General features: G+C 44.7%; 1 protein-coding gene across 3 annotated transcripts in view; it reads left to right on the plus strand.

Moving 5' to 3' along the window:
• Positions 1-383: 383 nt before the first annotated feature.
• Positions 384-12,081, plus strand: part of JADE1 (jade family PHD finger 1) — a 74,519-nt gene continuing 62,821 nt past the window's right edge. For 2 of the 3 annotated variants that reach the window (XM_075929964.2, XM_075929966.2), the window contains exon 1: positions 3,100-3,358. In XM_075929964.2, the coding sequence (XP_075786079.2) occupies positions 3,298-3,358 (61 nt within the window). In that variant the 5' untranslated portion in view covers positions 3,100-3,297. Of the gene's footprint in view, positions 563-3,099; positions 3,359-12,081 lie in introns of those variants that run through there. The other variant, XM_075929967.2, reaches the window with a different exon arrangement.

Genomic DNA, 12,081 nt, shown 5'->3' on the forward strand with positions numbered 1-12,081 from the left:
TATACAGGGCTGCTCTCAAGCAGTGAGTGACAATATTGAATGAGTAAGACTTCAAGCGAGGGGGTGAGTTAGACTGGAAATGTCTCAAAGCAAAATATTCTTCCTCACAAGAAAGAGATACTTCAGTAAAATCCATTCAGAAATGAAGGCACCTCCCTGCATTTGTAAACGGAGCACGACTTCTCCAGTGAGGGCTGTGAAGAGTTAAATCAGACAGTTCCTAAGTGTTGTAGTCTATCCTCTTCTCTTCCCCACCCTGTTTTTTTCCTTTCTGTTCGCTCTCTCTCCTTCTAGTTTTGGCAGGGGATTAAAGTAGCTCCCCCCTGTGGCAGCAGTGACCCAGAAATGAGTTTGATTCACAGAGTCCTTCCTCCATAACAAGTAAAAACGTCAGTCAGTCTGTATGTGTGTGTGTGTGTGTGTGTGTGTGTGTGTGTGTGTGTGAAGGGAGCCACAATCTGCTCCCACTCTCCAGTGCTTGTCTGAACTCATGAGGCAGCACAGACCCCTTCGCGCAGAGAAACTCCAACCTCACTGGCAACCATCGCGGCAGCAGGAGCAGGTAACTGTGTCCAGATTCTGACTCTCCTCCACGCCGCCGCCGCAGAGTGAGCCGGGGGAACAGCCAGCACAGCCATATTTGATGGGTTTTTGTTGCTTTGCTTTGGAGTTCTCCAGAAGCAGCTAGAGAGCAATTTAATGCCGAAGGTCGCTGCCTAGTGGAAATAATATAGTACGTCATTAATATGGCGCCAAAAGATTTGCTTCTTGATATGGAGCGAGGGGAGGCAGTTGAGTTGCAGCTTCACTATCCCACAAGCAACTTGTGCATTGCTGGGGAGGGAGGGAGCGGTGGGAGGAGGAAATAGATGATTATTTTGCAGCTTTGAGAAACGATGTGATGTAAGGAGTGTTCTGCTAGCTGGTTTTCATTTTGCTGCAGACTTTGCAATGGCAAATAAGGCTCTTGCAGCTTTCAAGGTGCACCAGCTAAATCAACACAATACTGCACTGAGGGTTTTTAAAATTTGTATATGTATTTGACTTTGCTGTAGTTTTTTAAAAAAGAGAGTGGGGACGCGGGTATCTGAATTAATCAATGCTGGGTCAGCCTAGTTTAAAAGTAAAAAGCGTTGGATCAAGTTGGTAGACAGATGGCAATTGCAAAGCGCAGGTCCTTTTAGATATAGACGCTATAGAAAGGGGGAGGGGTGGTCGTAGTCAGAATCTGTCACCGTGTCGCCCACATGTCCAAAATATCCGTTGCATCAATTCAAGGGCAGTAAGGGTGTGTGTTATGTGCAGGCAGCTTTGCAATTACATTCATGCAAATTGTGTTTGGATTTCACTTGCTGTAGTTAAAAAAAAATGCTCGCAAAGTATAAAAACCGTTCACCGGAGAAAATAGGCAGAAGTTTCCTATTGGGGTAGGAGAGTGTTGGCCAGTTAGTCCTGAACTAGACGCGATTGTGATTTTAGGCACTAATGGACATGTGTGGAGGGGGAGGCTTTTAGTACACTGCTATAGTAGAGCCGTTTATTTTCAACTGAGTCCGAGTGTACAGTAGCTCCTGCTGGAGAGCAAGTTGTAACAGCCCTGAAGTGCACGTGTTGGGAGAGTGTGAGTGTACGGAGGGAAGGGGTGTGTTGTGTGTGTCTGAGGGAGGAGGGGGCGGTTGTTTGGCTGCTCGGGCTCTGCTGGGTGGCAGCAGCTTCTGTGCCGCTGGCGAGAGCGATGAATGCGGGCCAGGGCCGGAATGTGGAATGTTGACCCCAGATTCGAATCCCTTCGGAACGGTCTCACTGGCTGCGGAGATTGCCCCCCCCCCCCCGCGGGAGAGAGGCGGGGTTTGCTTCATCGGGCGCCTCCGGGCTGGGTGTGGGAGGGGGGACGGGAAGGGGCAAAAGGAAGCAGGTGCACGGAGGCAACAAGAACCGGCCGGGAGGCTTAGGAACCTCCCCATCCAAAGCGATGCTCCCCAGCCCCCTCCCGCTGGGGGCCGGCGAGTTGAGATCCGTGCGGGGTTCCACGGCCCAAGCAAACACGTGCGGGTGCTCGAGAGGAACTTCTGCGAGCCATGTTTTGTTCCTTGAGAGACCGAGGGCTAAATTCTGCCCACAACTACCCCGTGCAGTCGCACCGAGACAGCAGTGCCCACTTGCGCTGTGAGGCGGTGGCATTTGAGTAACGTAGATCCTATTATGGGCACTGTCGGATTAAATCATTGGGGTGGCACATTAATTTCCCAAGTACTACGGTGATGGATAATCAATACAATGAGTGGCAATAGGGTTTACGGATGAAGTTCTTAAATCTCCTAAATGATGCTGACATGCACTTACGATGATATACGAATGAAACCAGGGGGTGGTGCAAAATGTCTGAGGGATTGCACAGGTGTAAGGGAGACTTTGGCTCTTAATATCCCCCCCTCTTCCTTTACCAAGGTCTTTACAAGGAAAATGGGACTAGGTTATGGTGTTTTCAAATAACCGCATCATTTCGATCTAACGGGCTATCCTTGGCGTCCCCAGAGGAGAAGGCAAGAGTGCAGCGCAGGCGATTATTCCAGTTGCTGAAATTAGACAAAGCCGCCCTGCTGCACTCGTATCCCTGGACTCTGCTCGTTACATGCTCAGATTTTGCAGATTGTCAGGCTTCGGGTCTTGATTTTTTTCTTGCCAGTGTTCATTAGCGCCAGCATTCATTAGCAGTTTATGGCGCGGATTTTATTATTTTGACGAGGGTGGTGGTAGGAGATGTGTGTTTGTTTGCACCGCCTGCTGGATGGTTTCCTATGACAAGAGGTGATACACAGTTTCCAGAACTGTCTGGGAGTGGGAGGAGAGACCGACGGAAAGCAACCTCAAGTCTTAGTGCTGCTGCTATTCAATCCTAGTCTAAACCGTCCCCCACCTCACCCTCCCCAGACATTGCAACATGGAGAGCGGGGGGTGGAGATGGGGAGGGTTGCTTGGCCGTAGAAATGATATGGATTTGGGAGCTGAGCTGAGGGCATCAAGTTTGATTTGCAGCTGAGGCTGAGCGGATTGGTGCATCTGGTGGGAGGTGAGGAGCACAGGAGGAGGGTAGGCGGGGGAGATCTGGTCAGTTTCAAATGGAGACAGACGGGGAGGTGTACGTAAAATGGGATTTTTGCCTGCTGTGCAAAAGGTGCCATAATCGCAAAAAGGGGTTAGTCCGGCGACAGCAGCGCAGCTGGGGGCAGGAGTTAAGTGTGATACTTGTTCCTTCCCGGCTTCTCCACCTCTCTCCTCAGTCTTTGTTCGTGTCTGATGCTTCCGGACCTCTCAGTACGAGCAGCTTCAGCGGCGGCGCTGCGAGCCCTCGGCACCGGTATTGCTAAGGCTGGCGATAAATGAGCCCTGTGTTGTGTGGATCGGAAAAACTGGGCGGGTTTAAGAGACATGACTCTACCTCTTAGCACTGCTGTCTAAGCATGCTGGGGAGCTAGGAGTAGGAACATATATTTGAACCAGGAGGAACTGAAAAATAGAGAGTCCGAGATTTAAAGAATACAAGTAACAAAAATGCTTATTTACCTGAAAAACAGACTTTAAGCATGGCCTTAAAATAAGCCTCCCAAATGAGGAAGCCTTTCAGTAAGGAAAGCAGTTCTAGCTTTCCAGTTCATTATTGCAGCAGTGACTACTTGTTTTGATCAATATGCAAATTAACAATAGTAGGTGATTTTTTTTTAGAATTATTTAGTTTTCAAGAGCACTTTGAGAATTAAGGTGTTGGTATGGGATAGGTGGTTTGGAACAAATTGATAAATTAAACAAGCAATAAGTTATGGGAGTAGATGGTATTCACCCAACAGTCCTGAAGGAACTGGGTATGAAATTGCAGAACTATTATTTGTAAGATGTAACATATTAAATCAGTCTCTACCAGATGATTGGAGGCTAGCCAATATATTGTTGATTAAAACAATTTTTTTGAGATGATCCTGGTAATTACAGAGCAGGAAGGCTAACTTATGTACCAGGCAAATCAGTTGAAATCAGAGTAAAGTTGATCAGACACACAGGTGAACTGGGTATATTGATTAGGAATCAACAGGGCTTTCCTAAATTATAAGGAATGATTTGTCATCTATTAGAACTTTCCCCAATTATTAGCTATGTACAAGCATGTGGACAAAGGCCATACAGTTATATAGAGTACCTGGGCTTTTACAAATACTAACAAACTAAGTAGTCCATAGGATGAGAGGGAAGGACATCTCATGGATCAGAACGTGGTTAAAAATAGGAAACAAAGGGGTAGGAATATTAATTGTTAGCGCAGTAGAGAGAGAGATAAATAGTGGGGCCTTCCAAAGATATGTATTTGAACCTGTTCTGTCATCATATTCGTTAATGTATTGGAAAAAAGGAGATGAGAAGTGAGGTGACAAAATATGCAGATGATGCAAACATTTCAAAGCTGACTGCAAAGAGTTACCAAAGGATTTTACTAACCTGAGTGATAAGATGGCAGATTTATATGCAACTTTGTGTATTTTGAAAGCTTGTATCTCTCATCATCAGAAGTTGGTTCAATAAAAGATATTACCTCACCCACCTTATCTCTGTGAAATTGCAGCTGAAATTCACTGTTAGTAAATGGAAAGTAAAGCACATTGGAAAAAATCATCTCAGTGAGATACACAAAATGATGGCATTTAAATTAGCTGTTACTACTGAAAGAAAGAGATCTTGAAGTCATTGTAAATAGCTTTATGAAAACATTCAGTCAGTGTGCAGTAGCAGCCAGTAACGGGGGAAAAATGTTACAGAAAATATTGTAATGACACCAACTGAATCTGTGGTACACTAATATCTTGAATATGGTGTGGAGTTCTGGTTGCCCCTTCTAAAAGATATTTGTTAGAAATGGTGAAGGTATAGAGAAGGACAACAAAAATGATTGAGATATTGAAATAGCTTCCATAGAAAGAGATCTTGATATGGACTGGGGACTGTTCATCTTAGAAAAGAGATGACTGAGGGGTGACATGAATGGTGTGGAGAAAGCAAGAAACGAGTGTTGCTCACTCTTTCCATGCAACACAAAAACCAGGGGTCACCAGATGAAACAAGGCCACAAGTTTAAAACAAACACAAGGAAATAATTCTTCACACAATGCACTGTCAACCTGTGGAACTTGTTTCCAGACTATGTTATAAAGGCCAAAGCTGTAACAGGGTTAAAAAAGGAATTACATATGTTCATGGAGGACAGGCCCATCAGTGCTTATTAGCCTAGATGGCCAGGGATTCAGTCCCATGCTCTACATATTCCTGAATCTCCAACTGCCAGAAGCTGGACATGGATGACAGGCTAGATAAGTTGATAATTGTCAGGTTTTGTTCATTCTCTCTGAAGCACCTGGTATTGGCCATTGTCAATAGACAGTACGCTGGGCCAGATGGACCTTTGGTCTGAACTAGTGTTGCCTTTTCATGGGAATAAATATACCTATGATTAATTCTTCATCTGCAGGCCCTTTCTTAGTAATAATTCTTCTAATAAAAATGATTGTAATGCCAGCAAATGGAATCTATGCTAGATTTTTAGACTTGTCACTCATCAACTAATAATGGGCCATGGCTTGACATAAATGATTAGTTTATGTAGCCACGTGAAAGTTTTAAGCATAGATATCTGCCCTTTTGGGGAGTTGTTACATTAGAAGCTATGGTAATTGTACAGCAAACTACCAACAGTTGTTTTCTGTTCATTTTTAATTTTAACTTTTATTTTAAATAAAAGCTAAAACAGCCTATTTGGCACATCCATTTCCAAATAAAGAGATTTTACTGTGTTTTGGATTAACTCTTTTGCAAGTAGTTCTTTTGTAAATAAGCATGCTTGCAAACATAAGACCTTAATAAACATTACACTAAAATATGTTTGGTATGATTCTGTTTCTAGAGCTTTTCATAGTCAGTGGAATATTCTCTCCAAATTGCAAGAGTGTGCGTTTTAGTGACAGGATTCTCCCTGAAGAAGCAGATTCTCCACCACTGCTGATTTGAAGCTATGTTTCATATATATGTCTCCAATAAAATAATAGCTGTAAATTTCCCTTCTAGCTTCTCTGCTTTCATTTCTAGATCACATTTAAAAAAAAGCATCCTCTGCCCAGTGCTTTTTCCATATAGTCAGTGCTGCCTCTTTACACTGCTGCTACCTGGTAGAATTGGGCAAGTTGACAGCTCACTCTAGATTAAAGTAGTCAGATACATCTAATGGATGAGGGATGGATGAAATTAATAGGTAGGATCTAATTTCTCATTCCTCCTTACACTGAGTAGTCATTTACACTAGTGCAAAGGCAATATAAAATGCTACCAAAACCAGAATGAACTCACTTTGCAGTACCAATGATTATACAAGTGGTAGGGCAATGATGATTGACCTTATAATCAAATTCTGCTTTAATTTACCCTGATTTTGAATAGCTCTACTGAAAGGCAGTTGGAAATACTCCAGATTCATAAGGCAAATAGATTGGGCCCGTATATTTTCCATGCAAGTTTGTGAGGGTTTCTTCTCCACGTATCAAGCCTCTGTGGCCTTTTTACTGCAGAAAAGCCCAACATCCCTTTTTGGATAGAATTCTAGCTCCAGTTATGTTTTCTGTACACATGAAAAAGTGGGATAGCAGAATATAAAGTATCAGAATTGATTTTATTTGGATCATATTTTTGTTGGGGGTATATGCATCTATTCACATGTCTAGTACCTGAAATAGTGTTTTCTGAATGGTATCTGTTGGAAGGGAACTAGCAAGACTGTTTAAAGGATATAGTAATTGGAGACTAATGTCTTCATCTACCATCCAGTTGATTAAGATGAGATTATTCTTTGCTTCCCATTTGTACAAAAGTGTTTGAAGTGATCTCTTGCGTGCTGATAATTAGGTCTCAGTGTAGTTAGTATCACTGCAGTTGGTAACTTTCAAGAATAGCTAATTTTTCTCTCTGTCTTCAGGGTGTACATCTGTCATAATTTTGCATTCTTTCCTTACTGTCTGCAGCTGTTGAATGCAGTTTATTATAGTGACACACATTAACACTGTTATAGTTAATGGTCTGTCAGAGTTTGAATTATAAACTCTGTTTACCCAGAGGTCCATAAAATCATTAAAAAATTATCTGTTGGGAAATATGATATATAAAAGCATTAACCTGAGGATGCATATTTAATTTTTTATAATTATTTTGAAAATCTCTAGTTAGCCATTATAAAAATAGCAATTTGCCATTTTTAAACTATACCTCCTTCCCCAAACTCCCTGTCACTTAGAAAGAACATCAGATTAGATTCAATAACAACAAAACAAAACATGGAATTTTGTTACCAGGCAATAGAAGCATGAAAAATTCTATTTACACTATGTGTACATTATGTGCAATTGTTTACATGACATTGTTTGGGCTTCTGTTCTAAGGAAACTAGATTGCCTACTTAAAAAAAATAGGGTCAGATTTTGCCCTTAGTTCTATAATTGCAGTCCTACTGATTACTGTGTGAATGAACAGGTGTAACAAGAAATACATTGATGTTATTCTTCAGTTTAATTTTTATGTCCCTTCTTTCCTTTTCTAAATTAGTCTCTAAGGGCATATCTACACTGGGGAGTTATTTCGAAATAACTCCCCTTATTTAGAAAAAAAGGCGAACATTCACACAACTAAGCCTATTTCAAAATAATCACCTTGTTATTTTGAAATAACTCATGCTTGTGAAGAGAAATAAGCTTATTCAAAAATAGTTATTTTGGGAGTTATTATTTTGAAATACCCTGGTAGTGTAGACATAGCCTAACAGTGCTAAGAAAAGCAAAGCACCGCACCATATTGATAAGAGCAGAGGATTTACTATACTGTATCGCACTGGAGGTTCAGATTCCGTATTTTGCATCTGGTAGTGGATTCCTCAGAGGCAAGCATAAATTCTGTTGTCCTTACTGCACCTCGCCAATTGCGTGAAGATGTAATGGGATGGATATTATTACTGAATCCCAGCAAAGATTTGGAAGTATGAAATGATTCTGAAGTAGGGCATTGATTTGAATGCCAATTAGTGATTTATTTGCATCGTATTTTACAAATATGGATAGGGATTGTCACTATGTCATAGACATTAGTGACTCAAAAGCAGCCTCCCGGATTATTAAATAATATGCATTTTAAAGTGGTCTGAATAGTATTTAGCACTTGCCCAGTGCTTCACATCTTCAAAACGGTGTACGTACTTGATGAATTAAAGCCTGATTATAGCTCTTAGAGCCAGTGTAGCAAAAGAAGAACAAAACACCTGTAATAGCTGAGTGATGTGACAGGTGGTGGCATGTCTCTGTAAAGAATAATGCTTCCTGGGCTCTGGGGAAAGACAGAGAGCAGCAGCACTTGCTGCACTCCGTGCAAGTGTAGTGTCTGCCATCCAGCTGACAGCGCTGTCCTGATGTTGATAGTCAGTTTGCATGTGGCGGGGAGTCAGAGAGTCATGACTTCTACCCTATCCAGACATACCCTGACTACTGCAAGCAGCACTCAGAGCAATATTCCTTGTGATCCAGGAGTACAAGCAGCAGGGCCATGACTGCTTCCAGTTAAACTGTGTTGCACTGGAGGCAGGGTCTCCCAGTCTTCACTTTCTGTTAGAGGGGGAGGGGAATAATTTTTGATGGGGGTGCACTCCATGAATTTGGTCAGTGGTCAAGGGCCGTACTCTTCTATGATATTAATGGAGGAGGTGCGGAGTCTGAGATAGAGGTTGGATGCAGAAGGGAACTCAGCATCGAGTATTGAGGTGTAGGAGGGGAAGTGGGGTCTGAGAGGGATTTGGGGTGAAGGGATGGGGCCGTTATCAGGGGAGGGGATTACCATGCAGAAGTGAGTGTAGAATCTGGGGAGGGGGGAGATATGTGTGCAGGAAAAGATTCTTACTTGGGGGGATGGGTGCAGGATAGGGGTGCAGGGTTTTGGAGGGAGTTGTGATTAGGGACAGATGTTCAGAGGGTTTGGGTTGTGATTAGGGACGTTAAAAAGCAATTAATTAGGTAATCACATAAGCATTAAAAACCTTAGCAGTTACATGATTACACATTGCGGGGTCTGCAGTGGGGACGTAGGCGAGTAGTTGACTACTAGATAAGCCTAGGCTTATTGGGTAGTCGAGTCGATTACTTGCATTTCCTCCCAAGCTCTTTCTGCCTCTGTATCCGCTTATGGCATCTGTACCAGAGGCAGCAAAGGGGGCGATGGGGGAGGAAGCAGGAGCCAATGCTGGAGGGAAGGTGGCTTAAAAGCCGGTTCCCCCAGCACCATCTCTGCAGTGCCACCTGCCTCTCCCCTCTGCTGCCTCTATCCTAGGCAGTGGGGGTGGGGGTGGGAGCAGGGGAGGCTGCCGCAAAGCAGTCTCTGCCCATGGTAGGTCCAGGCTTGTCGCGGGCAGAGGCTGCTCCAACAGCAGCCCCATCCACAGGTGTCCCAGTTCCCTGCTAAGACCCCCCCACAGACACGGGCTGCTGGGACTGAGCACCTTCCCTTATCAACTAATGATGTAGTCGATAACAATTCTATTGACTACACAATTAGCCAATTACCTGCCTCTTAACATCTGTACTCTGCAATATAAAGCTTATACTGCAGTGGAGCCAGCTCCCTGGGAGTGGGGCTGGCAGCCAGTGCATGCTGGAAGCTGACTCCCAGCTTCCTGGTAGAGCTGGCTGTGCTGCAGGCTCTGCTGTATAAGCTTTACACTGCAGAGCCCAGAGTGTGGGGTGGCAGCTAGCACTGTGGGAGCCAGGGTGCACGGGAAACTGGTTTTTAAGCTGGCTCCCAGCATACCCAGGGTTCCCACATGCTGCCCCTCTCCTACGGAACCAGCTGCCGCCCCGCGCTTCTGTCTCTGTATTAGTGCAGTGGGATGCCGGAGCAGCCTCTGTCCGTGGTGGGCATGGGCTTGCCACAGACAGAGGCTACTCTGTGGGATGTCGGGCCCTCTGCAGACCGGGGTTGTTGCCATGCCACGCTGCTGTCTCTCTATCAGAGGCAGCAGCGCGAGGTGGCAGGTGAGCCAGTCTGCACAGGGAGCCAGTTTTTAAACCACTTCCCTTGTGGACCGGCTCTGCCTGCCATCCTGTGCCGCTGCCTCTGATACAGAGGCAGCAGCGTGGGGTGGCATGGGGCTCCCAAAGACTGGAACCGGGAGCATACTGGCTACTGGCCCAGCCCCTGTGGAGGAGCAATATAGCAATTGTGTAACCGCTAAAAATTGTTGAAGCTACCCAATTACTAAAATAACTAATATCTAACATCCCAATTGTGCACCAGTATGAAAAGGTCAGAGATGGGTCAGCAGGGGAGTTAAGGGTGATAGGTATGCATCTTAGATTTTTTTTTCCCCACTGTTTGCTCAGTTCTCTCTTTACTTGCATCATAGGAAATATTTCCACTGTAAGAAAATAGACTATTCAATATTGGCATTGTTAATATTTCTTTAAATTACTGGTAGAGTTTGTGGCTTGCGAGGAGGTGTAGATTGGGTCAGAGGTGTATTTCATCTTTGAGTAGGCTTGGTTAGAGCTCATGCATGCTTCTTCGGAAAAACGTTTTTCACATGTTTTTGGGGGATTTGAATCTAAATTTTCAAATGACCCTTCTTTACAATGTCAACCTATAATCGAGTACATAATTAACTGATAAGCCTAGGCTTATCGGTTAATCTTATTGACTACACCCACTCCCCCTCTTCCTGCAGCGGGGAGGGAGTGGGAGCTGCTGCAGTGGAAAGCCAGCTTTGAAGCCAGCTCTCCACGAGTACTGGATCTGCGGAGCTGTCTGTCCCATCCCCACCCCAGAGCTGCTGCCTCTGATAGAGAGCCAGCAGTGCAAAGGGCGAGGGGGGCAGGCGGGAGCTGGTAGATGCGGGCAGCCAGCTTTCAAGCCAGATCCCTGCACATATTGGCTCATGTGAGCGGCTTCCCCCCTGCACTGGTGCCTCTCTATCAGAGGCGGGGGGGAGGAGGGGGTGGACAGGTGGGAGCCCATGCGCATGGGGAACTGGCTTTTAAGCTGGCTTTCCTCCTGTGCTGGCTTCATGAAGCCGCCTCCCCTCCCCCAGCTGTGTTGCTGCCCCACTCAGAGGCGGGAGGGGGGGGGCGGGGCGGTGGGCCCAGGCTCACTGCAGAGAGAGGTTGCTCCATGGGATGCTGGTGCAGCCTCTCTACACAAGGAGCTTGGATCCTCCATGGACTACTGCCACAAAGTTGCCTCTGTCTGTGGCTGGCCCAGGCTAGCTGTGAACAGAGGCTGTTCCATGGGATGCCAGGGCAGTCTCTGTCTGCAGGGAGCTTGGACCCCTTGCAAACAGGGACTGCTGTATCAGAGGCAGTAGATCAGGGTGGCAGTTGGGAGCCATTCTGCACAGGGAGCTGATTTTTAAAACCAGCTCCCCTCATGGACTGGCTCCCCCCAGCCATCCTGTGCTGCTTTCACTGATACAGAGGCAGCAGTGCCGGGTGGTAGGTGGGTTCTTGGGAATGGGCCCGGGAGTGCACTGGCTGCCACCCCTGTGGACTATTGAATAGTCATGTAACCAATAATATTTTGTTTGGTTACACAGCTGTTCAGTTAATTGGTATCTAACATTCCTATATCAAGCCCTGGATCTGAAATGTTTACACTTAATTCAGATCTATATCCAAACTTTGTGGCTGGTGCCTGACTTATGTATTTTGATCTTAATATGTGTATCTGTCTATTAAATGCATAAAGTTCTAGCTTATTCTAAAACTACTGATTTAGAAAGAGTTTAATAATATAATTGTGGGAGATTGTGTAACTGATTATTATTCTTTCACCTCTGAAATTATGTGGGGGAAGATTGTGTAAATTATTATTCTTTTGCCTCTAAATATAAATTGCCCTCTATAAAATAGCATTGGAAAGTCATGAAATGAGCTACTTGGTTACATATTCACTTTTAGTGGCCAGATATATGCAACATAAAACCACTGTGCATCTCAGTGAGCCATATTTACTCAATTTCTGGTATGG

This window comes from Pelodiscus sinensis, chromosome 4 (genome assembly GCF_052426305.1).
Source record: "Pelodiscus sinensis isolate ZL-2025 chromosome 4, ASM5242630v1, whole genome shotgun sequence".
In the NCBI taxonomy this organism is placed as follows: domain Eukaryota; kingdom Metazoa; phylum Chordata; order Testudines; family Trionychidae; genus Pelodiscus; species Pelodiscus sinensis.